Source organism: Spermophilus citellus (assembly GCF_964194105.1).
Source record: "Spermophilus citellus genome assembly, chromosome: 18".
In the NCBI taxonomy this organism is placed as follows: domain Eukaryota; kingdom Metazoa; phylum Chordata; class Mammalia; order Rodentia; family Sciuridae; genus Spermophilus; species Spermophilus citellus.
In genome coordinates, this window is record NC_138200.1 from 5,811,696 (window position 1) to 5,837,939 (window position 26,244).

Below are 26,244 nucleotides of genomic sequence, written 5' to 3' on the forward strand. Positions count from 1 at the left end.
GTTGCACTTCTCTGGTGTGTGTCTGTGTGCTTAGCACCATTTGTATACCTTGGAGAAGTGTCTCCAAGTCCTTTCCCCAGTGTTTAACTACAGCCATGTGTGATTTCCTTACAGAGTGACCATTTGTCAGTCAGGTGGGGACCATTTTTGATCCTTTGTCATTTGTAGATGGCCTGGTTTTGAAGTCCTTCCATGAGGATTGAACCCAGTGTCCAACACGTGCTGGGCAAGCACTCCACCACTGAGCTACAGCCCATCCCAGAAGGTCCACCTTGATCTGCCCTGCACACAGGACATGCCCTAGTCCCAGGGTTTCCTCTCATGTGTGACTTTTTCTCTCCCCTTGAATGACCTCATCAGCAGAGCAGGTCCCTGTTCCCCAGTGTGGCTGTTGCACACAGGGAGCCCACTAGTGTGTCGGGGCTGGAAGAGCCGAGCAAAGGTCAGGAACAGAGGACAGGGGCCACCTCAGGAGCATAAGGTCACAGGACATGGCTGTGGGCTGAAGGGACCCATTCAAAGAGTCCCAGACCCTAGCCACCAGAGCTGTTCATGTTACCTTGCTGTTAAAGGGGGTTTGCAGATGAGACCAGGTAATGACCTTGAGCAGAGTTGATCCTCCAGGATTATCCAGCAGGTGCCTGAATCCAATGACGGGGAGGAGGCACATGTTCTAGGGCACGAGGCCAGGCATCCTCAGAGGAAGAGACTGGGGGGCGGCAGCCAGGGGTCCAGGCTACACCCTGGGAGAAGCAGGGTGGACCCCGCCCCAGCTCTGCAGAGACAGTGTGGGAATTGTCCCCCCTCCCTGTGGCCATCATAGACCAATGGGCACGTGGAGGGGATTCACAGGGCAGCTCTGGAGGGTGTGGAGCAGGATCCAAGAAATGCCCTCTGTCCCCAGAGGCATTTGTGTGTCCCTTTTTGCAACCAAACTCTTCTAGATGCCGTGTTCTCCCAGCCTGCCCCTCCTTCCAGGTTTCCTGAACGTTCTCCAGGGAAGTCTCCACACCCATCCCCATCGCTGTGTTGGGACTGCTGTTGCCCACGATCCTCCCCCTGCACAGAGGCCACCACAACAGATGGAAGGCCCCAGTGTGAGACCTGGAGCTGTCACACGCTGGAGGGAACACGGGCACAGCGCCCTGACCCTGGCCGTGGCAGGGGTATCATTCCCTGGGTATCCCCAAAGCACACGTGACAAAAACTGAACAAGACACATGGGATCGCAGCACAATGAACAGCTTCCACTCACCTGTTCCCTGGTATCCCTGCCCCTTCTGCCTTTTATGGACAGAACTTTTTAAGCAAAGTGTCCCCCCACATAAAATCTGACTTCTGAAGTCCTCTCTCTCTCCCTCCCTCTGTCCCTCCCTCCCTTCCTCCCTCTCTCTCTCCCTCTCCCTCCCTCCATCCCTCCATTCCTCTCTCTCTCTCCCTCTCCCTCTTTCTCTCCCTCTCCCTACCTCCCTCTCTCCCTCTCCCTCCTTCCCTGTCTCCCTCTCCCTCCCTCCTTCTCCCCCTCTCCCTCTCTCTCCCTCTCAGAACCGCCCTCCTCCCACAGCCCTGCCCCTCTGTGTCCATTGGTTGCTCAGGGAAGCGGGCTGCCACCACCCCTGCCCTTCTCCCCACACTGACCACATCCCTGGACACTCTGACCTTCCAGCTCTTCCCAGCGCGTCCTCCCCACACCCTGCCTGGTCCTGCCTCCCCCAGCTCCTCAGGAGGCTGCATGGCCCCTTCTCTGGGCACCCAGGACCCACTCTGGCCAACAACCTCGGAAGCACAGGGTCCTGCTAATGCCAGGTGCACCTAGGGCCTGCTATCCTCGCAGGTCCCGTTGTCCTTGCAGGCCCTGGGTCCTGGGCTCAGCCTGCAGGGCCAGTCCACATCCTCCCACCTCTGCTCTCCCCCCACCTCTGTGCCCAGTCACTCCACAGAGCACAGCGGTGGCCTCTGGTCTGAGCCATGTCACCCTGCTCCTGTACCCCTGTCCCAGGTCCCTTCCTCAGGGAGCCCCAGCCTGTCCCCACCCTGCCACCGGCCTTGCCCAAACACCACCCACAGCCATGACCCCAGAGCCTGTCCCCCGCCACCAGCTGCCCCCTGCACCACCTCCCACAGACCCCGTCAGGGCCATGTGTCCCCATCCACTGTCTGTGACGGTTTCCATTCCTGCCACCTCTGCAAGGAGACCCTGGGACAGGGAGGACCTCCACATCAGTGACGTCACAGCCCTAATCACGGGTGGACGCCACCCCCAACACCTGCAGGAACCACACACACACACACACACACACACGCACGCACACATGCACACACGCACACACACACACGCACACACGCGCACACACGCACACACACGCACACGCACACGCACGCACACACACACGCAACACACACATGCACGCACACACACACGCACACGCACGCACGCACACACGCACACGCACGCACACACACGCACACGCACGCACACACACACACATGCATGCACGCACGCACGCACGCCCACGCACGCACGCACGCGCACACACGCACACACGCACGCACACGCACATACACACGCACACGCGCGCACGCACGCATGCACACACACATGCACGCACGCACGCACACACACACACACACGCACGCACACACGCACACACACACGCCTGGACCTGAAGGAGGACCAAGACGTGCAGAGGCAGGAGGGGCCGGAGCTGCGTGTCGGGAGCAGGGTCTGCGCCTGCCAAGTCTCGGAGCCCAGCAGCCTGGCCCTGAGGGGGTGGGGGTCTGCAGAGGAGGGAGGACGGCTCTGGGGACAGTCCACAGCACGGCCCTGGGAGGCCCTCTCCTCCAGGGTCTGACTTGTTCCCCTGTCAACGTCCATGGAGGGGACACGCAGCTGGTCATGCCGTGGAGGAAGTGGGCACACTCTAGAGGCGAGTCGGACACAGTGAGCAGGGGAGACGAGGACCACAAGTGACCAGGGTCAGGGGGAATAGACATGAGGGAGGCCAGGCTTAGGAGGAAAGAAAGGCCAGGTGCGGAGGGGACCAGGGAGTCCAGCAAGGCCGAGGTGGGGACCCACCTGACTCTGCGGTAGAGACGGGGGCTGAGCCAGGGTCACAGGGGAACCAGGCAGGAAGGTGGGCTTCAGGACAGGAGGGATAGCTCATTGTGGAGCTGGCCAACCTGTGAACATCAGAGCGGAGGGGTCCCTGGGCATGTGGGATGCTGAGACGCTGCGTCACTGACCTGGGACTAACTGGTGACAGCGTTTGCAAGCTCCTCACCCATTGCTGGCCTGGCTGCCCTCTTCCTGCAGGACCTCACTCTGAGGGAAGAGACCAGGGCCCTCAGGGGGCAGCTTGGTGCAGTGGGCAGTGTTCCCTGCCCTCTGCCCTGTCAGGGGCTGGAGGTGACTAAGGGAAGCCGAGGAGGCCTGGCCTGAAGACCTCTTTGATGAGACCCACTTCCCCCACGTTGGGCCAGAACTGGGGACAGACAGCAATGGCCCATGGCCCAGGCAGAGTCCTCAGCACTCGTTCTTGACCCCTTGGGTCCCCAGCTCTGGGACTCTGGGATTCAGCACCAGAAGCCTGCCCTGCCCACACCTCCTCTCCACCCCTGGGCAGTGCTGACCTGAGCAAGATGAGGCAGAGGCCGAGGAGCAGGATCTTGACAGCCACCTCCCCGATGGCCACCAGGACCACCTGGGCCATGGGCCTGACCTCCCTGCAGAAAAGTGGACGAGGCCAGGGTCACCTGCTAATCCACAACCCAGGTCCCTCCTCCACCTGAGGCCATGGACATGGCTCCTCAGGCCTCCTCCATCCCTAGTGTGGGGCCATCAGCCCAGGCCGCCCCCAGGCCCTGACTGAACAGCAGCTGGACAGACAGGACATAACTTCCTCATTGTCACAACGAAGTCTTTCGTCAATCGATTTCACCATCAAGAAGATGAACAGACAACACACAGAACTGGAGCACAGAGTGGCCAGTCACAGAGCTGGGGGTCGGCGGGGTCACTGTCCAGTGTGTGGAAAACCTTCCTAGGGCTCCAGTGACCAAGGACCCACACACCCAGGCTAAAGCAGGATCCTGGGATTTGAAAACACCCCCTCTGAAGGGACCTACAAATGACCACACGTACAGGAGAATGTTCCCATCACCCTCCACGGGGACCTTCATGACAGTCGAAGCTGCAGTGACTGTCCCCTTCACACCCAGAGCAGAGCACAGTTTGCACAGAGGAAAGCCCCAGTGTTGGTGAGAGTGTGGAGGATTCAGGACGCGTGGACAATGCTGGTGGGAATTGAGGGTGTCTGACGCTGGGGGAGGGGCTGTGCATCCTGACACAGGGACAGTGACAAGAGCCTTGGTAGCTCCACCTGCAGGTTACACCCCAGGAATAAGAAACCCTTACTCAAAGCAAAACACCAGCCCTCCCAGCAAATGTTCATAATGGCCAAAGGGAGGGAACAGCCCTCCTGTCCACCAACTTGTGAATGGATGAGCAAACGTGGTCTTGCCCACAATAGATACTGGACACTTGGGAAGGAGTGCAGTGCTCCTCTGTGTTGCAGGGAAGAACCTGACATCACTGTCTGGTGAGCGAGGCCAGAACAGAAGCCACTTTGGTGTGATTCCACTTCTATGCAACGTCCAGAGAGCAAGTCCACAGAGACTAGATCAGGTTGGTGTTGGCCAGAGGAGGAGACCTGCTTCGTGGGTGCAGGGCTTCCTTCTGGGGTGATGAACGTTCTGGGACTTCACAGAGGTTGTGGGTCCCATCACTGCACAGGCACAAGATGCCACGTCTAGTGTAATGTGGATTGTGGTGGGTTGTATCTCAATAAAAATGTGTGGAGGCAAATTGATAAACTACAGGGAGATTTGAAATTGACCTGACATGGGCAGAGATCCAAGGCTTCTTCCAGGAGTAGGGGGTGTCCCTCAGTGGTCAGCAGGTCCCAAGCCCTGGGTTCAATCCCAGCACCAGAAGCACAACCAGACAGGAGGTCCTCCCCACCTGGCTTGGTGGACACCCTCACTGGCCCCTCGCTGGTGGGAGTTACTGTCTCCACTCTGAGGGGAGAAGCACCTGGTCATGCCCCAGAATGAGAAGAGCTTGGGACCCAGGTGCCTCTGGTTCAGGAGCTGAGCTCACTGAGTGCACCCCCAGTGTGGACGGAGGCTCAGGACCATCCACTGCCCACTCCTGTGGGCTGAATGGACTCAGAGCCAGGATGGCCAGTTGTTGGAAGCTGCCCACAGAACAGGGTCCCTTCTTGCAGTGGGACACCACCAGGAACATGGACCCTGAGTGCTACTGACATCCAGTGTCCTCTCAGTCCTCAGGTGGACAGTCCAAAGCTCAGCTCAGCTTTCATGGACACTGGTCACCTCTGGGAGGGACCTAGGCTCTGGGGACAGCCTGCTCTGCGTGTGCCCTGGACTGTGCCTCCTCCCACAAGCACTTAGAGCAAAGCTGTTGGGGAATAAGAAGAGGCTGGAGGCAGGGCCAGGAGGAGGCTTGGCCTAACAGTGTCTGGACGTGCCCTGCCCCTCCTCCCACACGGGGTCTCTGCTGAGTGTCCCAGGAGCTGAGTTTGGCCCGACTCCAACACGATGCAGCGTTTGCAGGTGCTGAACAGCACGTGGTTCCCATCAGTGTCCACAGATTTACGTTTTAGGTAGCAGTTTAAAATACATCTGATTTAATTAAAACAGAGGAGACTCGTTTTCAGAGCTGGTTTGGCTCTCAGAACACTGGAAGCCCCAGACCTTGCCCTTGCCCTGCCCCTTCCCTGGTGATGGACATCTCACTTTGCCATGGAACATGGGTTACAGTGAAGACGTCATTATCGGTCCTTTACCCATGAGTCAAGTCCATAGCTGGTTTGTGTTGGTATCTGTGGGCTCTGTTTGTGTCTGAGGTAGGTGTGTGTGTGCATATGTGGTGTGCACCTCAGCATCTGGAGTGTATATGTGTCCTGCATGTGTGTCTGCATATATGTGCATGGTGTTTATGCACATGTCTGAAGTGTGCATGTGGATTTTTGCATGTTTGAGCTGTGATGTGTCTGAGGTGTGTATGCATCTCATCTCTTAGTGCATGTGTGTTTCTGCACGAGGAATATGTGTGAATTTTGAGGTGTGTCTGTTTATATGTGTGAATGTGTGTTTGAATGTGTGCATGCATGTGCGTGTGATATGGTTGCTCTCTGTGCATATCGAATTTCTTTGTGTCTCTGTGTGTATATTTGTCATCTGTGTATGTGTGCTTGTGTGGATTGTGTGTGCATCTGTATGATTGCCATGTTATGTGTGTGCATTTGCAAATATTAGTTTCTCAGGGATGATGTCCATGGGGGACATATTGAAGAGTCCAGTCCATCCCTCATTCCCCATAACATAATCCTATTTTGTTTCACTCCAAACTTCTTGTCACCAACCAGAATAACATGTAATACACTTAGTTATTATTTACCTGACTTTCTCACTATTAAGTTGTGAACCTAATGATGATTTTGTATCTCTTCTACTTACTGCTGAATCCTTCTTAGAACAATGTGTGGCATATGTGTGGTGCTCACTAGTTACTTTACAAATGGTAAGGAAATACAGAAATGCAAAATAAGACGGCTTCTCCAAGGGACGACTCTGTGCTTAGAGCATCCTGTCTGCAGTGATCTGATGTAGCCTGCTGTGCCTTTGTGCTGTGTGAGGATGCCCTAAGGGAGAGATGGAGAAGGGCAAACCATTCCTCCCACACATGCACCTGCCTTCTGTCTCCTGGAGGCCCTTGGTGCCCACACAGTGAGCTGGTTTCCTAGTTCATCCACAAATTCCTATCAAAACACTTGTGTTTCTTTTCCTCCTTTCTGGTTCTCTCATTAGTGATGAGTGAAGTAAAATATCTAATGTGTTAATTTTCCCTGTGTGACAGTCATGGTGGAGTCTGTCTTTGGGGAAATCGTCCTTGGATGGAGTAGTGATGGAACCCAGCTGTGCCTCTTTGCACGGGGTCCCTGCTGGGTCTGTGCTCTTGGCCTTAGAGACAGCGCCCCAGGCCTCCAGGTGGAGCAGATCCTGGGGAGGCCACAGGTGAGGAGGAAGCTGGCCCAGGTGGGCCCCCACGCAGGCAGGGACCAGAGGGAGAGGGGCACAGGGAGGGGGGGATGCAGGCATGAGGTCCCCGTGCCCAGGTCTCAGTGGCACCCAGCCTCCCTGCCCCTCAAGGACTCTGGGCTCAGGTCAGCCTGGGCTGAGAAGAAACTGCAGGAAGCATCTGGGCAGAAATTGGGCTGGGGCCTGCGGTGCCTTAGACCACCTGGGAAGATGGACTCTCCAGACAGGAATGTGAGAAGACAGAGGGAAACCTCTGAGGGGAAAGAGGGAATAAATTCAGATGAAGAGGGGGGAAGCCCTGCAGGTGTGGGCTGCCTGGAGCAGGCTGCTCACCAGAGCCAACCTGATTCTCCCAGGGTCTGGGAGTGCTCTAAATGCCACTGTGAGTGACTCATGCTCCTTACCAATGCTGTCCCAAGACAGCACGGCCACTCCCACCTGGTCACTGGGGATGTCCCTGGCTACCCCCCCTCCCCTCAGGACAGCCTGAATCCCTAGCTAACACCCCCGGGGACAAGAAGCCCCAGCCTGGACACACGCCCACAGGGTTTTGGACACCCTTGACCAGCTCACAGACAGCGTGTCACCAGGCCCCTCTCTAACCCACCTCTGCACTGGAGTGTGGCCAAGGCTCTGCTCAGGGACCTCATCCACCAGGAGACTCTGCCCAGGGACATCCCTGCAGAGGGGCTGCCACTGACCGTGGTGCTGAAACAGGATCAGGATCAGCTCAGCTGCCCCAGCTCTGCAGAGGGCTGAGCCCAGAGCCTGAGGAGCCCAGTGTGGCTCAGGAGGGGACGGCCAGGCCTGCTGCAGAGGCACAGGTGGAGTCACAGGGGACCAGACATCAGAGGTGAGCTGTGCTGGGCACCCCCTGCAGCTGCCTGTCCCCCTCAGGCAATGTCCTCCTGAGGTCAAGGTCATCTGCCCCCCTGGCTGGGCCACAGGGAAGGGGCTGTGCTTGATGAGGCCCTCTGCTGGCCCCTGAGCTGCCCCTTTACCATCTTGCTTCACACCAGCCTCATGACTTTGACCAAGAAGAAAACTGAGGGTCAGCAATACCAGTCGCCATGGCGCAGGCCTGGTGGGGAGGGGACCACCTGTGACCACAGATCAGCTCTGATTGTTCCCCTTCCAGGAAATGTCGGTCCTGCCTGAGGCCGTCAGAGGATCCTCTTCTACCAGGAGCCCACGTGGCTGCCTTCTGCTGCTGGCCAGGGGTGGGGACAGGGTCCTGAGGGACCTGCCACTGTGGGGGGTGGCGGCTTAAGGGGCAGAAGAGACTCTGTCTCCGTGGGTCTCTCCAGTCCAGGGTCCCAGAGCAGCTGGCCTCGCCCACTTCTCAGAGTCCCTCTGTCTCTTGACCACTTACAGGTTCCTAGTTGTGCTGAGGCGGGAGGAGCAGGGGACAGGGTCCTTAGCACTCATTCTTGACCCCTTGGGTCCCCAGCTCTGGGACTCTGGGATTCAGCGCCAGAAGCCTGCCCTGCCCACACCTCCTCTCCACCCCTGGGCAGCGCTGACCTGAGCAAGATGAGGCAGAGGCTGAGGAGCAGGATCTTGACACCCACCTCCCGATGTCCACCAGGACCACCTGGGCCATGGGCCCTGACCTCCCTGCAGAAAAGTGGACGAGGCCAGGGTCACCTGCTAATCCACAGCTCAGGTCCCTCCTCACTCCTGAGGCCATGGACATGGCTCCTCAGGCCTCCTCCATCCCTAGTGTGGGGCCATCAGCCCAGGACTCCCCCCAGGTGCTGACTGCCCACAGCTGGACAGAGAGAACATAAGCTTCTCATTGTCACAATGAAGTCTTCTGCTAATCCATCGACACCATCAAGAAGATGAACAGACAACACACAGAACTGGAGCACAGAGTGGCCAGTCACAGGGTTGGAGGACGACAGGTCACTGTCTGGTGAGCGAGGCCAGAACAGAAGCCACTTTGGTGTGATTCCACTTCTATCCTGAACAGGGTCCCTTCTTGCAGTGGGACACCACCAGGAACATGGACCCTGAGTTCTACTGACATCCAGTGTCCTCTCAGTCCTCAGGTGGACAATCCAAAGCTCAGCTCAGCCTGCATGGACACTGGTCACCTCTGGGAGGGACCTAGGCTCTGGGGACAGCCTGCTGTGCGTCTTCTGCGTGTGCCCTGGACTGTGCCTCCTCCCACAAGCTCTTAGAGCAAAGCTGTTGGGGAATAAGAAGAGGCTGGAGGCGGGTCCAGGAGGAGGCTGGGAGGGGGCCTGGGAGCCCAGGTCTGCTGTGAGAGTGTCACCCTGTCCCTGTGGGGGTGAGGGGCAGGTGCTGGAGTCCAGGGAGCCAGGGAGGGTGGGGACAGGTGCTCAAGGCAGTGGTGGGGCTGAGGGTGGGCAGTGGTCACTGGATTCCCCAACAAGGGGCTCCGTCACCAGGTTAGTCCAGCATGAGGGGGACCCAGCTCTGCCCTGAACTGAGGAGGCCCTGCTCCCCAGCCCCAGCGAGGCCCCCCACTGCCTGGGCAGCCCCTGGGGAGACACTGAAGCAGCGTTCTCTGCAGCATCTGGACAGGAAGGAGGACTGTTTCCCCTTTTAGTTGGATTGAAGATGAGGCAGCACTCCCCACACCCACCCCATGACCACAGACACACAGAGGGACAGGCCTGTGCCCTCCAAGGTCCCTGACTCAACTAGGTCCCCAGGACATGAACAAAAATTGTCCTCAGCCCTGGGACCCAAGCCTCCTTCCCTGCCCCTCAAACCCCCAGGAATTCAGGAGTCCTGGCCCATCACTCACAGGTGACATTGAGCTGGATGTTCTCTCTGTGGTCACACCAGCTGCAGGGAACTTCACCTGACAGGTGAGGTTGGTGCCATGGTCCTGGGGCCGCGGGGTGAGGGTGAGCACCGAGGAGTGGGTGATGTTGGGGCCCAGGGAGGACACAGAGGGCCCTTCCCAGGAGAAGGTGGGGGGCGTCCCCTGCTCACAGGCCCAGGGCACAGAGCAGGTCAGGTTGCTGGGACGGCCAGACTCCAGGGTCCCAGGGACGAGGATGTCAGGGGTCAGGGCTGGTGAGCAGAGGGGACAGGCAGGGTCAGGAGGGAGGGTGGGAGGTGAGGCCCTGAGAGAAGCTCAGGCTCTGACCCAGCTGCTCCCTGAGCCCCCAATGCTTGAGCTTCAACTCCCCCAGGGCAGGGTGCCACTGTCCTGTGACCTCCCTGAGGGTGGCCCAGAGCTGGAGCCGTACCTGTCACATGCACTGAGACTTGGTTTGCACAATACTCCACTTGAACCTTCCTTTCTCCATCTGAAGGAAGTACAAGCCACTGTCACTACTCTGTGTGTCTCTGATGCTCGGGGAGCAGTTGTTGGTTCCTGGGTCTGCGAGGAGGTGGAACTGACCGTGGGTCTCCTCCTGCCCTGTCCGATAAGGGTTGTTGGCGGCCACTGGAGAGTCATGGTCTGTATTGGCCCCTGATCAGAACTAGTAGCCAGAGATGAGGCCACTCCCTGAGCCAGAGTAGGAGAAGCTGCAGGGCACCAGGACACACAGACCCTCCCGCACCTTCACGGACTTCAGCACATCCACACGGAATCCAGGATCCTGAGCCAGGCACCACGGGGGAAGCTGAGGGCCATCATTGTGCCCCCTCCCTGGTCCCTCTGCACAGGGCCCCTCCACTGCCCACAGCAGGGACAGCAGCAGCCACAGCATCGGGGACACAGGAGGCTCCTGGGCTCCTGGGACTGAGCAGAGCAGCGAGAGCCTGCAGAGGGGAAGCTGCAGGACCCACGGAAGCTAGGGAGGGGCCGAGGCCTGGGCAATGACAGAAGAGGACCCTCAGGCCCGCCCTCCAGGGGTACTTGCCCTTCTGCACTGACTGGACAGAAACCCCACCTCCAGGGCCCAGAGACCCACTCAGAGGGGGACCAGGGCCCCCGTGTGCCCCTTTCTCTGGGCTTCCTGGATTCCAGGGGCCTGGGCGGGAAATGTGTGCACCGCCCACCGTTCCTTTAGGATCAGCCATGCACATCCTGTCTGGGGTCAGACAGGGACCTCTGAGGTCCTCTGAGGCCCAAGAGACGGGACACCACGTCTAGGAGTGCTCCTGCCCAGCTGAGGTGCCGCTGAGCCCCTTATTTTGCACCAGGAAGTGGTCCCTCCCTGGGTTGGCATGAGGAAGTCACAGGGTGGTCCAGGCTGTCTCTCAGCCTTGCTCAATTCCACCCTAGGACCCCTGGCCACCTGGGCAGGCACTTCATAATATTTGACTGGGACATGGCGGAGCTGCTGCCCCCTAGTGGGTGGAGGCCGAGATGCGGCTACATCTGACCCTGCAGAGAGCAGGCCCCCAGCATCAGGTCAGCAGGGTCAAGAGCACCAGGTGGAGGAGCCCTAGAGGCAGCCTGTGCAGCCAGGTGTGGGCATCGGGGGCACAAAAGGTGGGGAGCGTCCTGGTGACGGGTGGAGGCAGCCATCCTCCCTCACTCCCAGTGAACACAGTGGCTTCTGCTCTCTGGCCTCAGAGCCCAGCAGCCAGCTCCGTCCACGCCCTCGAGGGCCTCCCCAGGGCGGGACTCAGACAAGTTGCCAACGAGCACTTAGCTGTGGGTCGAGGCCTCATGTGAGACGGGACGTGGTCTGTCCTCTCCGGGGACTGGAGGGATCTTCCCAGAGACAGGGCCCTGCCAGGGGGGTGACCTGGCCAGGGGCAGAGCTGGGCGGGGCCTCCTCAGCGTCCGCCTTGTCCCTGCTCACCTGCCCTTCTCACCAAGGTGGTGCTCAGCCGCCTGCAGGTCTTTTCTCATCTCTCACCTCCCAGCACCCTGGCCTGCCCCACGTGGTCACGCTGTCCCCGATGGAGCCCACACCTGCTGCTGGGTGTGATGGTGGACAGGGAGGCCCAGGAAGGTCCTCTCTGTGGGTTGATTTCATAGTCACCTGCCTGAGCCAAGGGCTGCCCAGGTGGTGGCCTAACAGTATCTGGACGTGCCCTGCCCCTCCTCCCACACGGGGTCTCTGCTGAGTGTCCCAGGAGCTGAGTTTGGCCCGACCCCAACACGATGCAGCGTTTGCAGGTGCTGAACAGCACGTGGTTCCCATCAGTGTCCACAGATTTACGTTTTAGGTAGCAGTTTAAAATACATCTGATTTAATTAGAACAGAGGAGACTCGTTTTCACAGCTGGTTTGGCCCTCAGAACACTGGAAGCCCCAGACCTTGCCCTCGCCCTGCCCCTTCCCTGGTGATGGACATCTCACTTTGGCATGGAACATGGGTTACAGTGAAGACGTCATTATCGGTCCTTTACCCATGAGTCAAGTCCATAGCTGGTTTGTGCTGCCCACTGCCCTCCTCCCTGGCCCCCCAGGACGCCACATCCCCTTCAGCCTTGTGTCCTGGCTTCCCTGGGCTGAGCTGAGCTGGCCTGGGTGACCAATGGGAGCAGGCTGGGCGGGTCCAGGGCTGAGCTCTGACTCTAACCCTTCACCTCCTCTCCATCTGCCTCAGAGTTTCCCTTCCCACTTCATCTCCATCATCCCATGTCCTGGAGTCACCAGAGGGGCTGGTAGGGTCCCCAGAAATCCTTGCACACCCGACGATGTCCTCCAGGTCTTCACCCAGAGCTGCCCCAGGTAGAGGTACAAGGCAAGGCCCACACGTGGGTTTTAGTGTCTTAGTGGTCACAATAAAAGTCAAAGGTGAAATCATGTTAATGATTGTGGGGAGCCATTCTGACACGTGATTGGGTGACTCCCGTTAAGGGCCTGAGGCACTCTGGCTGTGTCGGAGTTATCCCGACCCTTTCCTGATGAGAGAGCCCATCCGTGTGGGGGTGTGCGTAACCACTGACCCTGGAGACCCAATCACTGACCCTGACCTTGGAGTACAGCCCCCCCTCAACCTTCATTGGATGGAATTCTCCCCTGAATCTCTTGTTTCCCCCAAATAAAAGGCTGATCCCCGGCGTGTTCGCTCTCTCTCTCTCCTGCTAGCCCAGAGTAATCCTCGCTGCCCTGCTGAGCGGCTGGAGGCAGGGAAACAGGGAGACCGAGCCGTCTCGGACCTAGCATTAAAATAAGGTACTGTCTGTGTGTTTTATTTTGATCTCTTCTAACTAACTGAATGCCAGAACCTCATTAATGAAACCACTGCGCAGGCCGCGTGGTAGAATTGGCGCCCAACGTGGGGCATTCTGAATTAGTTAGATTGAGTGGGAACGCGCGCTAAAAAGATTAAGGGAAAGAAATAAAGAGTAAGGAAGATAAGGAAATAGAAATAAAGAAATAAAGAGAAAATAAAGGAAAGTAAAGAATAAAGAATAAAGAAAAGAAAGAGGTGACATTTGGGTCACAAAAGTAATAAAGAGGATAAAGAAAATAGAAATAAGATAAGAGAAAGAAAAAAGTGACATTTGAGTCACAAAAGTACCAGGAACTATTGAAGGAAAGAGACGTTAATTTACTTAAAATGGGAAATTCTACTTCTTCGGATAAGGAAATGTATCTAACTATTTTAGACAGTATAATTAATCAGAAAGGAAAACAGATAAAGAAAACTCAGTTATTGCAATTCTTAAAGATTGTAGGTGAATATTGTCCTTGGTTTTGTGACCAAGAGTCTCCAAATTTACTTACTTGGGAGAAATTAGGAAGAAAGTTACAGAGAGTTTGTCTTTCTACTGAAATACCTGGAGGCATAGAGAATATACAGAAAACTTGGACGGCCCTAGAAATTTGTCTCTTTGAATACATGGACCAGAGTCCGTGGCCACCAGAAGAGCTTCTGAGAGGTATTCAAAGAGCCATTAGGTCTATTCAAATGGAAAATCAGCCTGAGGCTAAGTTAATTTCCTTTCCTTTGAGCCGTTTTAAAACAAAAGCGCTAGGAGCTAAAACAAAGGTTAGAAATGTGCAAGCTAGCCCGCAGACAGATTATACAGAACAGCATGATAAAGAAGAAGCATCTCTAATCTTGGAGAGCCCTCCAGAAGTGGTAACCAATCTTCCTGGAGAGGAAAATACAAAGGAAACTCCTAGCGGGGCTCAGGTTTCTTCTCAGCCACGTGAGTTAGAAACCCAAATTCCAAATGGCGATAGTACAGAGTCTGATAGCAGCTCGCAGTCTGAGGAAGAAGAATTAGACATAGAAACTCAGGACTTAGAGAGAAATTTTAATAGATTGCATTTAGCACCACCTGCCCAAGCCTTTAAAATTCAGCCGATACCTGCTAGAAGAACCAAATTTAACAGGTGTGCTGAATTAAAGATGACTTTTCTTACCCCAGTTCAGCAAGGTATTAAGAAGGCTCAAGAAATGGGGGAGGATACTACTGGTTTTCACCTCTTTCCAGTTTTTGAGCAAACTGATGAGCAAAATCAGAGAGTTAGAATTCATGCTGTAATTCCATTTAAAACTATCAAGGAATTAAAAAATGCATGTGAAACGTACGGCCCAAATTCGCCTTTTGTTCAGAGTCTGATAGAAAATATCTGCTCACAACCCCTTCCTCCTAGTGACTGGGTTTTTTTAGCCAGATCCTGTTTGAGCGGGGGAGATTACTTACTTTGGAAAACTTACTGGACTGATTTTTGTAATGAACAGGCAGAAAGAAACAGAAGACAGGGCATAGAAACGCCAGTAACGATGTTTTTAGGGACTGAAGATTTTGCTGATTTAGAAAGACAGTTAAATTATGATTTTGTAGTGTACAATCAAATAACTGATTGTGCAAAACGTGCCTGGAGGCAAATTGTCCCCAAGGACCAGTCCAATTTAGTTCTTACCAAAATCAGACAAGGTGCCAATGAGACTTATTCAGATTTCGTAGCCCGACTATATCAGGCTGCGAACAGGTCCATCGGAGACCCAGGAGCTAGCGAATTTATTGTTAGACAATTGGCTTTTGAGAACGCAAACAAAATTTGCCAAGATGTTCTCCGCCCCCATCGTAAGAAAGGAACAATTTCTGAGTATATTCGCTTGTGTTCTGACTTAGATTCCACTCAGTTGCAAACGGTAGCCTTAGCAACAGTATTAAAGGAAACTTTGGTGCCACAAAATTCAGTTCAGAAGTCCCGCAGCAAGTGTTACGTTTGCGGAAAACCCGGTCATTTCGCCTACGAATGTCGCCAACGCAAATTTAGGTTTAGGGCTCCATCTACTGGCGATAATAGATATTGCAGGACTCGGCGCCATGTGGTTGATTCGGGTGGCGTGGATGAGCCCGCCTTCTCGCCACAAGTATTTCCTCCTAGCGAGGGGACAAAAAACTTCCGTTCGGCCCCTCCCCGGGCCCAGAAACAATATGGGGAGACGTCGCACAGTGTGACGTCACTAGCGGCGCCGACCAGGACAGTCCGCGATTTTTACCGGAGCAGAGACATGGATCACAGACAGTTTTCTTAGGACCTTCAGAGACAGTTGAATTAGATCCTGAAACGGGACCAACACAAATCCCTACTGGGATTTTCGGGCCGCTTCCTGAAAATACTGTAGGTTTAATTTTGGGGCGTAATAATTTAAAGGGAGCTATTGAAGTAATACCTGGCGTGATAGATTCAGAATTTAAAGGGCAATTATATGTTACTGTAAAATCCAATTATGCCCTAAGACTCACCCCAAAGGATATTTTTGCTCAATTAATATTATTGCCTTGTGTCTCAGAAAGGAACCTGCCGGCAGATTCAGTTTCTAAACCGCCGGACAGAGTATATTGGTCCCAGTTAGTGCGACAAGAACGCCCTTTATTAAAACTTAGAATTAATAATAAAAATTTCCTAGAAATAATTGACACAGGGGCTGATAGTTCAATATTGTCCAGCCGATTTTGGCCCAGGACATGGCCTCTGCATACAGCCTCAGCTAATCTAGAAGGAATAGGAAAAATTTCACAGCCTGCTCAAAGTGCCAACTATCTCCGTTGGGAAGATTCTGATGGGAACAGTGGAATATTTAAGCCTTATGTGTTAGAGTCTTTACCAGCTAATCTATGGGGAAGAGATATACTAGCCAAAATGGGACTGCTACTAGTCACCCCAAATTCTATAAGGTCAGTTGAAGAAATTAATCAGAGGTATTTTCCTGGAGATGATAGGGAAAACTTTCAGGAAGAATATCTGTTTACAAGCCAGTCTACACGGCAAGGATTAGTAAATACTTCAGGACAAAATTTTTATTAGGGGCACTGAGTACTTCCCCGATCCTTAAGACAGCTGAAAAAATTACGTGGCTCACAGAAGAGCCTATTTGGATTTCTCAGTGGCCCATCTCAGGGGAAAAACTTAAAATAATTCATAGATTAGTTGAGGAACAACTTCAGGCTGGTCATATTGAACCAACACTTAGCCCTTGGAATACACCTATTTTTGTTATTAAGAAAAAGTCAGGAAATTGGAGATTATTACAGGATTTAAGGGCAATAAACCAGGCAATTCGGCCTATGGGATCATTACAGCCAGGACTTCCCTCCCCCACAGCCATTCCTTTAGATTACAGCTTGATGGTAATAGATTTAAAAGACTGTTTTTTCTCTATAAGGTTACATCCTGAAGATTGTGAAAAATTTGCTTTCACTGTCCCAGCAGTTAATTTTAAGGAATCTGTTAAAAGATACTGCTGGAAAGTCCTCCCTCAGGGAATGCGTAATAGCCCTACCCTGTGTCAAAAATATGTTGATCAGGCAATAGATCCCATTAGAAATAGCTTCCCTGATGCATACATTATTCATTTTATGGATGATATATTATTGGCCCATGCTAATTCAGAAGTACTTTCAGAAATTTTTACTCAGTTAGAGACCTCACTTACAACTATGGGTTTAAGTGTAGCTCCTCAAAAAATTCAAAAGGTATCTCCTTTTCAATATCTAGGTCAGATAATTCAAGGGAGTACAATCCGTCCTCAAAATCTTCAGATAAGAGTTAAAGAGTTACGTACCCTTAATGATTTTCAAAAACTATTAGGAGATATTAACTGGCTAAGACCATCCTTAAAGTTAACTACTTCTGAGTTAAGTCCTTTATTTCAGATATTACAAGGAAATCCTTCTCCAACCTCTCCACGTCAACTAACTTTGGAGGCCAAAGCAGCCTTAAGGAAAGTGGAAATTGCAATTAAAAATGCACAGCTTACTAGAATAGATCCTAAAGAAATAATATATTTATTAATATTTCCAACTGAACATACCCCAACAGGAGCCATATGGCAAAAATTAGGAGTTATTGAATGGATTTACTTATCTCATTCCCCTCAAAAGACATTAACACTTTTTCATGATTCTACAGCTCAATTAGTGATTAAGGGTAGAACTAGGATTTTACAATTAATTGGATCTGAGCCTGATATCATAATTATTCCATTTTCTGTTCAACAGACTAATTGGCTTTTTCAAACTTCTAGTTCATGGCAGATAGCTTTTGCAGATTTCCCTGGCCAGATAGATAGCCATTATCCTCGTGATAAGATTGTACAATTTGCATCATTAACATCACTTATTTTTCCAAAGATTGTACTTTCCAATCCAATAGAGGGAGCTTTATCGGTGTTCACAGATGGTTCCAGCTCTGGTAAGGCAGGTTTCTTCAGCCGTGTTCACACAGAGGTAATACAAACTTCTTATACTTCAGCTCAAAGGGCAGAACTTCAAGCCCTGATTTTGGCCTTAGATTATTTTTCAAATGAGCCTATTAATATCTATTCTGACAGCTTATATGCAGTCAGAGTTACCAAAAATATTGAAACCTCAGTTATTGGGTTTACTTCATCACAGGAGTTATTTGAATTATTTCATAATTTACAAAAGACAGTGCTAATGAGAAAGTACCCATATTTTATTGGACATATCCGAGCACATTCTAGCCTCCCTGGACCTTTGGTTGCAGGTAATGATAATATTGATAAATTAGTAGCTTTTTGTCAACAGATGTCTTCATATGACTGTGCCCTAGCTTCCCATTCCTTACATCATCAAAATGCTTCTAGCTTACGTAAAAAATTTAGTATTACCAGAGAACAGGCTCGTCAGATTGTAAGCCAATGCCCTAAGTGTGTTATTTACACTCCATCTCTGCCATCAGGGGTAAATCCCCGTGGTTTAAAACCAAATCAAATATGGCAAATGGATGTAACTCATATTCCTCAATTTGGTAAGCAATGTTATGTGCATGTCATAGTGGACACTTATTCTAGATTTATTTTTGCCACAGCACGTACTAAGGAAAATACTCAACATGTAATTTCTCATTGCTTAGCAGCTTTTTCTGTTTTAGGGTGTCCTATGCAGATTAAAACAGATAATGCTCCAGCTTATGTAAGCTCTGCTTTTCAACAATTTTGCCAAGAGTTTCAAATTAATCATAAAACAGGAATTCCTTATAACCCCCAAGGTCAAGCCATTGTAGAACGAGCTCATTTATCTATTAAACTTCAATTACAAAAATTAAAAAGGGGGAATAAGATAATGACTCCCCAAAATAGCCTTAATCATGCCTTATTTGTTTTAAATTTTTTAAACTGTGACACAGAAGGTCACACTGCTGCTGAGAGGCAAATGTCTCCCTCGGTGACAGGCCCATTAGGCAGAGTTCTGTGGAAAGATTTACAGACTGGTCAGTGGAAGGGCCCAGATCCGGTAATATCATGGGGCCGAGGGCATGCTTGTATTTTTCCAGAAGGTGCTTTTCGTCCTATCTGGGTGCCTGAACGTGCCATCAGACATGGAGGAAATAGAACCCAGGCTCAAGCGACTGAGGCTCGACACGGAGGAGCCACAACCCAGAAGGAGGAGATATCGGAAAAAGATGAAGAAAGACCAGATTGAACCAGCCGAGAAGCTGAATTCGTGGAAAGATGTGAAGAAATTGACAACCCAGGCTTCCCAAATACTTCGACGCCTAGGAAAGAACAGGACACCAGTCTTGATGGTAGCGACAGTAATTGCCCTACTGGGCTGTCAGGTAAAAGGGAATCAAGTAGACACTTATTGGACTTATTTCCCAGATCCACCCCTGGTACACCCAGCTGTGTGGACTGGAGAATCTATTCCAGTATTTACTAATGACTCATTCATGATGGGAGGATTTACAGATACTCATATTACTCCCAATCATGTGACTAGATTTAATTATTCTGGCTACAGTGCCCAATTACCTTTATGTTGGTCACATGATAAACATGCTGGCTGTCTGAAAGTATCATTCGAAGAAAAGACAGCGATTGGTAAACCTAGACTGACAAATAATTCTATTTATGGAGACTTAAAACCTAATACTAGATCAATAATTAAGATGGGACTTTCCCATAACAAGCCAGTCATTTCTGCAAAACCTCCACCAGTACCCCACTGTCCAAATAGTTCTATAATTGAAATTGGCACCTTTCCTAAATGGATGGATTGTGTAAATACCTTTCCTGTACAACATAAGGTGTCTAAAGCTAGTGGGTATATTTTAGACTGGTCTCCAAAAATTGATAAGAGACAATTACGAAGAAATTCTGCTATGACACCTGCAGGATTTGTTAGTAATATTTTGACTTATAGTGAAGGAGGCATTCAAAGAGATATTTGGCGTTTAATTGCTGCCTCAGAGTATTTACATTTTTCAGACAAACCTTTACCAAAATTTGTCGGCAAGAACTGTAAAGAGGGATCTTGCTATGGCCTAAGAGCCTGTGTCCAATCTCCTTATGTTTTAATTATTGGAAATGTAAAAGTTAGATGGATAGATGATAGATATTTTGTTACTTGTAATAAGTGCAACCTAACCAATTGTATTTCTAGGTATAATGGAGGAAAAGGAGTGCTGATACTTCATCAGCCCTCTTTTGTTTTATTACCTGCTAATATTTCAGAGCCATGGTATGCTGATGCTGGTTTACAAGTCCTGCAGCAAATTCATGCCCAGCTAACAAGACCTAAACGTGCTATTGGAGTCATAATTGTTGGTGTCTTAGCACTGGTCTCATTTATTGCCTCAACCGTCTCTACATCTCTGACATTGTCTCAAAATATTCAGCATGCAAAATTTCTTAATAATTTAGCTCAAAATACTTCCAAGGCTCTGCGTAATCAAGTAAATATTGATGAAAGGATTGAGACTAAGTTAAACGCCTTAGAGGCGACTGTTATTAACATTGGTAATGAACTTTCAGCCTTAAAATTTAAGGAAAGGCTTAAATGCCATGCTAATTATAAGTATGTATGTGTTACAGCTGCCAAGTACAATGCTTCTCTCTGGGATTGGGAGAAGGTTAAAACCCATTTATTAGGTATTTGGCAAAATAGTAATAATAGCTTGGATATTCTGGAACTTCATCACCATATCCAAGACATTCAAAATAATAGAGCTGATTTTTCAGATCCTTCTTCTTTGGCTAACCAAATATTAAAGGAATTAAATGGATTCAACCCTGGAAATATTCTTAAACACTCCGCTTGGTACATTATTGGATTATTCTCTTTGCTGTTAATTCTCTTTTGTATTGTAACTATAGGATGGCGAGTCCTCCAATCAAGAATCCGGGGACTCCAGAGAGTGAACCGCCGCCTCATTGTTAAGAATAAAAAGGGGGAATATGTGGGGAGCCATTCTGACACGTGATTGGGTGACTCCCGTTAAGGGCCTGAGGCACTCTGGCTGTGTCGGAGTTATCCCGACCCTTTCCTGATGAGAGAGCCCATCCGTGTGGGGGTGTGCGTAACCACTGACCCTGGAGACCCAATCACTGACCCTGACCTTGGAGTACAGCCCCCCCTCAACCTTCATTGGATGGAATTCTCCCCTGAATCTCTTGTTTCCCCCAAATAAAAGGCTGATCCCCGGCGTGTTCGCTCTCTCTCTCTCCTGCTAGCCCAGAGTAATCCTCGCTGCCCTGCTGAGCGGCTGGAGGCAGGGAAACAGGGAGACCGAGCCGTCTCGGACCTAGCATTAAAATAAGGTACTGTCTGTGTGTTTTATTTTGATCTCTTCTAACTAACTGAATGCCAGAACCTCATTAATGAAACCACTGCGCAGGCCGCGTGGTAGAAATGATGCTTTATTTAACACATACATTAAAATATCAAGTATTAAGATCACTAAGGAAGCACCGTGTTCTTTGGCCTAATCAACGCGGCACACTGGGGGTGCCCAGGCCTGGGGGCTGGCAGCTACCTCACTGACCACCCATTGTAGACGCTTTGCAGGTTCACGCTCACCTCCAGGTCCCTGACTCACCGCAGACGTTTCCCGGGTATGATGTGGTGAGTGTCAGAGTTTCCACCTTTCCAACCTTCATCCTCTCCTTCTACTCCACTAACTGAAAAGTCTCTCCTCTCCCAAGGGAATGAACTTGAAGTCCACTGACAGGGTGAAGGGCCATTCATGGAGTCCACCGTCCCACTGCACTGCCTGGTGACTCTGCCTGGAGAGGGCACTGACCCTCAGCTCTTCTTCTTCTGCAAGATGGTGGCATTATTCTGGGCCCTTTATATTTCCATGAAGATTCACAGTCACTTGTGCATTTATACACATGGAGGGGAACGTCACCTCCTGTATATTCACATACACGTCTGCTCACACACCTGTATCTACTAACACGTGCACCTACTCACACTCAGAGGGTAGGTTTTGACTGGGTATTTGAAACCCACATGGAGAAGGTGACACCTCACCTACGGGTCTTCCAACCCGTGGACATGGTGTCCCCACGCATTCCTTGCATCTTCCTTCCGCTCCCGCGGCAGTGCTCTGTGGGGTGGGGACAGGTGTATTCCACGGTTCTCAATCCTTGTCCCTTGATATTTGTGACGCTGCTGTGAATGGGCTGGGACCCAGGTTTAGGGCTTTGGGTGCTCCCTCCATCCCTCGGGTCCCGTGCCTTCCCGCCTACTTGGGAAGTGACTGCCGTGACCCATTCCTTCCCTTGTTCAGGTGACAGGTGTCGGTAAGACTTTAGGTCGCGTGGTTCATTCTGGGGATAACCCTCAAACTGTGGGACACTTTTCTCACTCCCTGGTTTGGCCCTGGAGGGGAGGAGACCATGGCTGCTTCCCCCTCTCAGGTCCACCCCTGGAGCTCCACGCTCACAGGAATAGGAGACCAGGAGGACAGCCTTCGAGGGGGAACCAGTGTCCAAGAACCAAAGTATGCGTCATGGGGCCGACGGAAAAGGGCTCAGAAAGGCCAGGGGAGGTGTGGGCAGCAGTGAGGACCCAGAGGGCGTGGAGGGAGGCCACAGGAGGCTGGGATGGGCCACTCTGGACCAGGGAGCCACGGGGAGCTGGGAGCAGAGCAGAGTGACCCCTGACTGCATGCAGGTGACAGGCTAAGGACAGCTGGGAGGCCAAGGCCAGAAGGAGGGGAGGAGACCGGGCCAGAGCTGCACAGGCCTGACCCTAAGGCACGATCCCTTCCTGGAAAGCTGTGAAAAGGCCACGTGTGGCCAAGGTCAGAGGCAGGTGCACCCTGCTGCCTCCAGAGGAGGAGCCCGCAGGTCCTGCTGCTCAGAGCACAGAGACCCGCAGGTGCTCAGCACCCACCTCCAGGCGCCCTGCTGACGGGCCTGACTCCTTAACCCCCACCCGGCAGGCAGAGGTCTCAGCCCAGGTTCAGAGAGACTCTGTCCCTCAGTTCCTCACCTGTAGGGCTTTTTAAAGTTTTGTTTTGTTTTAATGTACAAATAGTGACTGTGTGCATTTATCGGGGACAATGTGATGTTCAATAGCTTCAGACCCTGAGGACTGACACACTGGGCCAATTAGCCATCCATCACCTGGGACACCCTTCATTCCCTTGTGGTGAGGATATTTAAAATCCTCCCTTGAGGCCTGGGGACATGGCCCGGTTGGAAGAGTGCTTGCCTCACGTGCACAGGGCCCTGGGGTCCGTCCCCAGCACCACAAACAACACTCCTCTCTTGCAATATACACTGTGATGTTCTGTCATTGTGACACCTGGTGGACCTTCAGGACAGTGTGGTGGATGACACAGGCCCAGAGAGACGCACAGCAGGATCTCACTGCAGTGGAGTCAGAAAGAGTTGAGCTCAGGAGCAGAGAGGAGAGCGGAGGCCCTGGGTGGGCAGGTGGGGGAGAGGAGGAGGTGGCCACAGCACGGAGCGCAGCTGGGAATAAGTCTGGGTTCCAGTTCTGAGTGGCACCAGGACCCAGAGGCGTCCCTCTACAGGGACCTGACTTTTCCTTGGCCTGGAAGGGGCTGTGCGTCCTTGATCCGGGGCTGGTCTCAGCCTCTCATGGCTGGATGTGGATCTCCACGTACTCACTGTCGGGCGCCTGCTCTCCTTGCGGGTCGCTGGCCTTCACCTCATGAAACCTGAGGGCTGCATAATGGATCTCCTCATCCTCTGAGGGGCGGGTGGCCACGGGCAGGGCAGCTGGCTCTGGGGAGAGTTCCTCTGCCTGGGACTAGATCAGGCGGCTCTGAGTGGAGAGAGAGGAGAGAGTCAGGGTGGACAGTGGGGAGGAGCCCAGGGCTGCAGGGGTGCCCGTGTGTCCATGCACACAGCCTTTTGCGCCAGAGTTGAACTGTCCCTCATGGACACTTCCCCAAGCACCAGATGCTCCACGCGCACCAAGCCTCGTGAACTTCCCCCAACAGCTCCACGGGGGAGGGATTATTTCGTCTCCTTTTCATAGAAATGAAAACCGAGGTTGAAGGAGGGACGCAGCACACCCAAACTCCCAAGTAAAATCAGGGTCTCATCTCTTTCTCCCTGACCCCAAAGCCCAGTGTCCTCCTGAGGGCCCCGGTGCCAGATCCTAAGCTGGGGGCTCGGTGCACCCTGTGGACACAGCAGACACAGGCCTGGCCTCTTGCAGCTCATTCCTTAATGGACGGTGGTCACAATAAGGACTAATCAAAACCAAAAATCCAATCGTGCATTATGATAAGATGGGCAGGAACAGGACACCTGGGAGAGGCCGAGCCTGGACCAGACATGGCGCCCGCCCCGAGATGCTTACAGCCTGATGGGCTGGGGCAGGAGCCAGCCAAAGAAATGGTATCCCCCCAAGAGGAAGAGAAAGGACCCCCAAATGTCCTCATGTGAGTCCCTGGAACCTGCAAATACATTTCCTTGTGAGAGAGACTTTGTAGCGGAATTAAGTCCAGGACATGGAGGTGCAGAGGGATCCTGGGTTTGTGGGTGAGCCCAGTGTAGTCACAAGGGACTCTTTAGTGAAGGTGGGGGGACGCGAGGGACTGGACGATGCTGCTGGCTCTGTAGATGGAGAGAGGCCCGGCCCCCGCCCAGGTCCCCAGGCCCTCAAGACACAAAAGCAAGAAAACGTCATCTTCCGGAGCCCCCCAGGAACCAGCACCTGCTCCCTGATTTTATTCCCGGGAAACCCATTTAGGACTTGTCACCTCCCGAATGGTAAGGTGACACGTATTTTGTTTGAAATCACTAAATCTGTGGCAAGTCTTACAGCAGCAGCGGGAAGCTAATAGAGCAGGTCAGGCAGCAGAGAGCCACAGGGCTCCCCCAGGGGTCCCCCTCATCTTAGGCCTTTCTCTGCCCACCCTGGACAGCAGATGGCACCACAGAGCTGACCGTGACTTGGCTCCTCCCCCTGCCTCCTGATTCTCTGAGAATTCACACTCAAGCTGCTTCTCCACCCTGAGGCCCCCTAGCCCTGCTCCTCCCAGACTCTGCAGAAGCCCAGGACGCAGCCACACACCTTCCCCACGCAGAGGCCCTCTGCACTGAGCTTCGGGACATCTCCAGGCCCATCCACCGCCCTGGCAGCCCTCTGTCCTGTGCACACCTCCTGATCCCTGAACCTCAGAGTCGTCGCATTCTTCTCTGCAACGTCCCTTGGTGGTCACGTTCAGTCCACACGGCCCCTCGCCATCCACAGCTGTGACGTGCAAGCCCTCCTACCCGCTCCCCCTCTTGACCACAGACTCGGGCCAACAGTGTGCAGACGCTCCTCAAGTTACAGCCAATAAACCAACGTAACTAAAAAGGTCAAGGTCAAAAGTGGGCTTAGTGCACTGGACGGCCCAGGAGCACCAGTTACCTCCCCGACCTTTAAGCACACTCACCACACTCACGTGAGCCTGGCACTGGGAGAGCTCTCACGCAAAGCCTGTTTTGTAGCGAGTTTGAACACCGCGGAGCCACTCAACACCACACCCACAACAGGGCAGCGCAGTCCTCCACAGAGCGCTGGTCTACCTCGGGTGTGGCTTGTGGGGGACGTTGCCCCTGCCCAGGGCCACAGCGTGTCATGTACCACCCATCCCTGGTCCCGGAGAAGGTCCACATGCTAAATCTGGAATATGGCTTCTCTGAGTGGGAACTGCTTTGCATGTTTGTAAAGTTGAGGAGTCGTCCATGGAAACACTGTGAGTAGGGGCTGTCAGTACTCGGAACCCCTCCCTTGTCCAGAGCTAAAACCCATTTCAAGAGAACTCCTCCTTCCCTCCCCAAGTCCCCTCCTCCTACCTCGACTGGACCTCAGTGGTTGACACCTCCATTCTGACTGCTCAGGGCAAAGATCCGGGAGTCAAGCATCCTGGATCTTGTCACTCAGTCCCCACTCCCCGTCCACAGTGGTCCCACTCAGCTGACCTCAGGATCCAGCCAGAGGCCAGTCAAGGTTCCAGCCAGCATGACCTCCTGCCTGGCAATGCCTCCCAGCCTCCTTTATAACCTCTGGCCTCTGCCCCCCACACACATCTGCCCCCCCCACACACACACATTCACATGGTCTCTCCTGCACACACACACACACCAGGCCTTACCACACACACACACACACACACACACACACACACACACAGGGTCTCTCCTGCACACAGCAGCCAGAGGACCCCCTCCCTGGTGCTCAGGCCTGCAGACCCTGCACAGCCCCAAGCAGAAGGGATTTGCATAAGCTCAGCCTCTCCCAGCTGATCTCCTGGGGTCACCTGCCTCCCTCTGTAGAGCCCAGGCTCTGCCCTCAGCCCTGGGCAGCAACCTGTTGGAGTAACTGCACCCACTGCTCCCTCTGCCTGGAATCCTCACACCACAGACTCCAGAGCCCCCTCGTCACTACCCTCGCCACAATGGGAAGAAACTTGGGAGAGCCTTCCATCTGATGAGGGCCCAAGAGCCAGGCTGCAGAAGGAACCCTGCAGCACGTCAGCACTAA

The 26,244-nt window shown here is 52.7% G+C and overlaps 1 protein-coding gene and 1 pseudogene across 4 annotated transcripts in view; both read right to left on the reverse strand.

The window, feature by feature from the left end:
* Window positions 1–26,244, reverse strand: part of LOC308638375 (sialic acid-binding Ig-like lectin 13) — a 70,570-nt gene that overhangs the window by 38,220 nt on the left and 6,106 nt on the right. Inside the window, exons 5-7 of one of the 3 annotated variants that reach the window (XM_081275784.1) lie at window positions 8,717–8,739; window positions 3,631–3,701; window positions 3,198–3,322 (exon numbers count right to left, since the gene is read on the reverse strand). The exons of the other annotated variants lie outside the window; for them this stretch is intronic. Coding sequence (XP_081131910.1) covers window positions 3,250–3,322; window positions 3,631–3,701; window positions 8,717–8,739 — 167 coding nt within the window. The 3' untranslated portion in view covers window positions 3,198–3,249. Of the gene's footprint in view, window positions 1–3,197; window positions 3,323–3,630; window positions 3,702–8,716; window positions 8,740–26,244 lie in introns of those variants that run through there. 3 annotated transcript variants of the gene reach the window in all.
* Window positions 9,894–10,820, reverse strand: LOC308637266 (sialic acid-binding Ig-like lectin 9; annotated as a pseudogene). The gene is made up of 2 exons: window positions 10,353–10,820; window positions 9,894–10,173 (listed from the first exon to the last, which is right to left on the reverse strand). The product of its transcript is annotated as a sialic acid-binding Ig-like lectin 9 (transcript).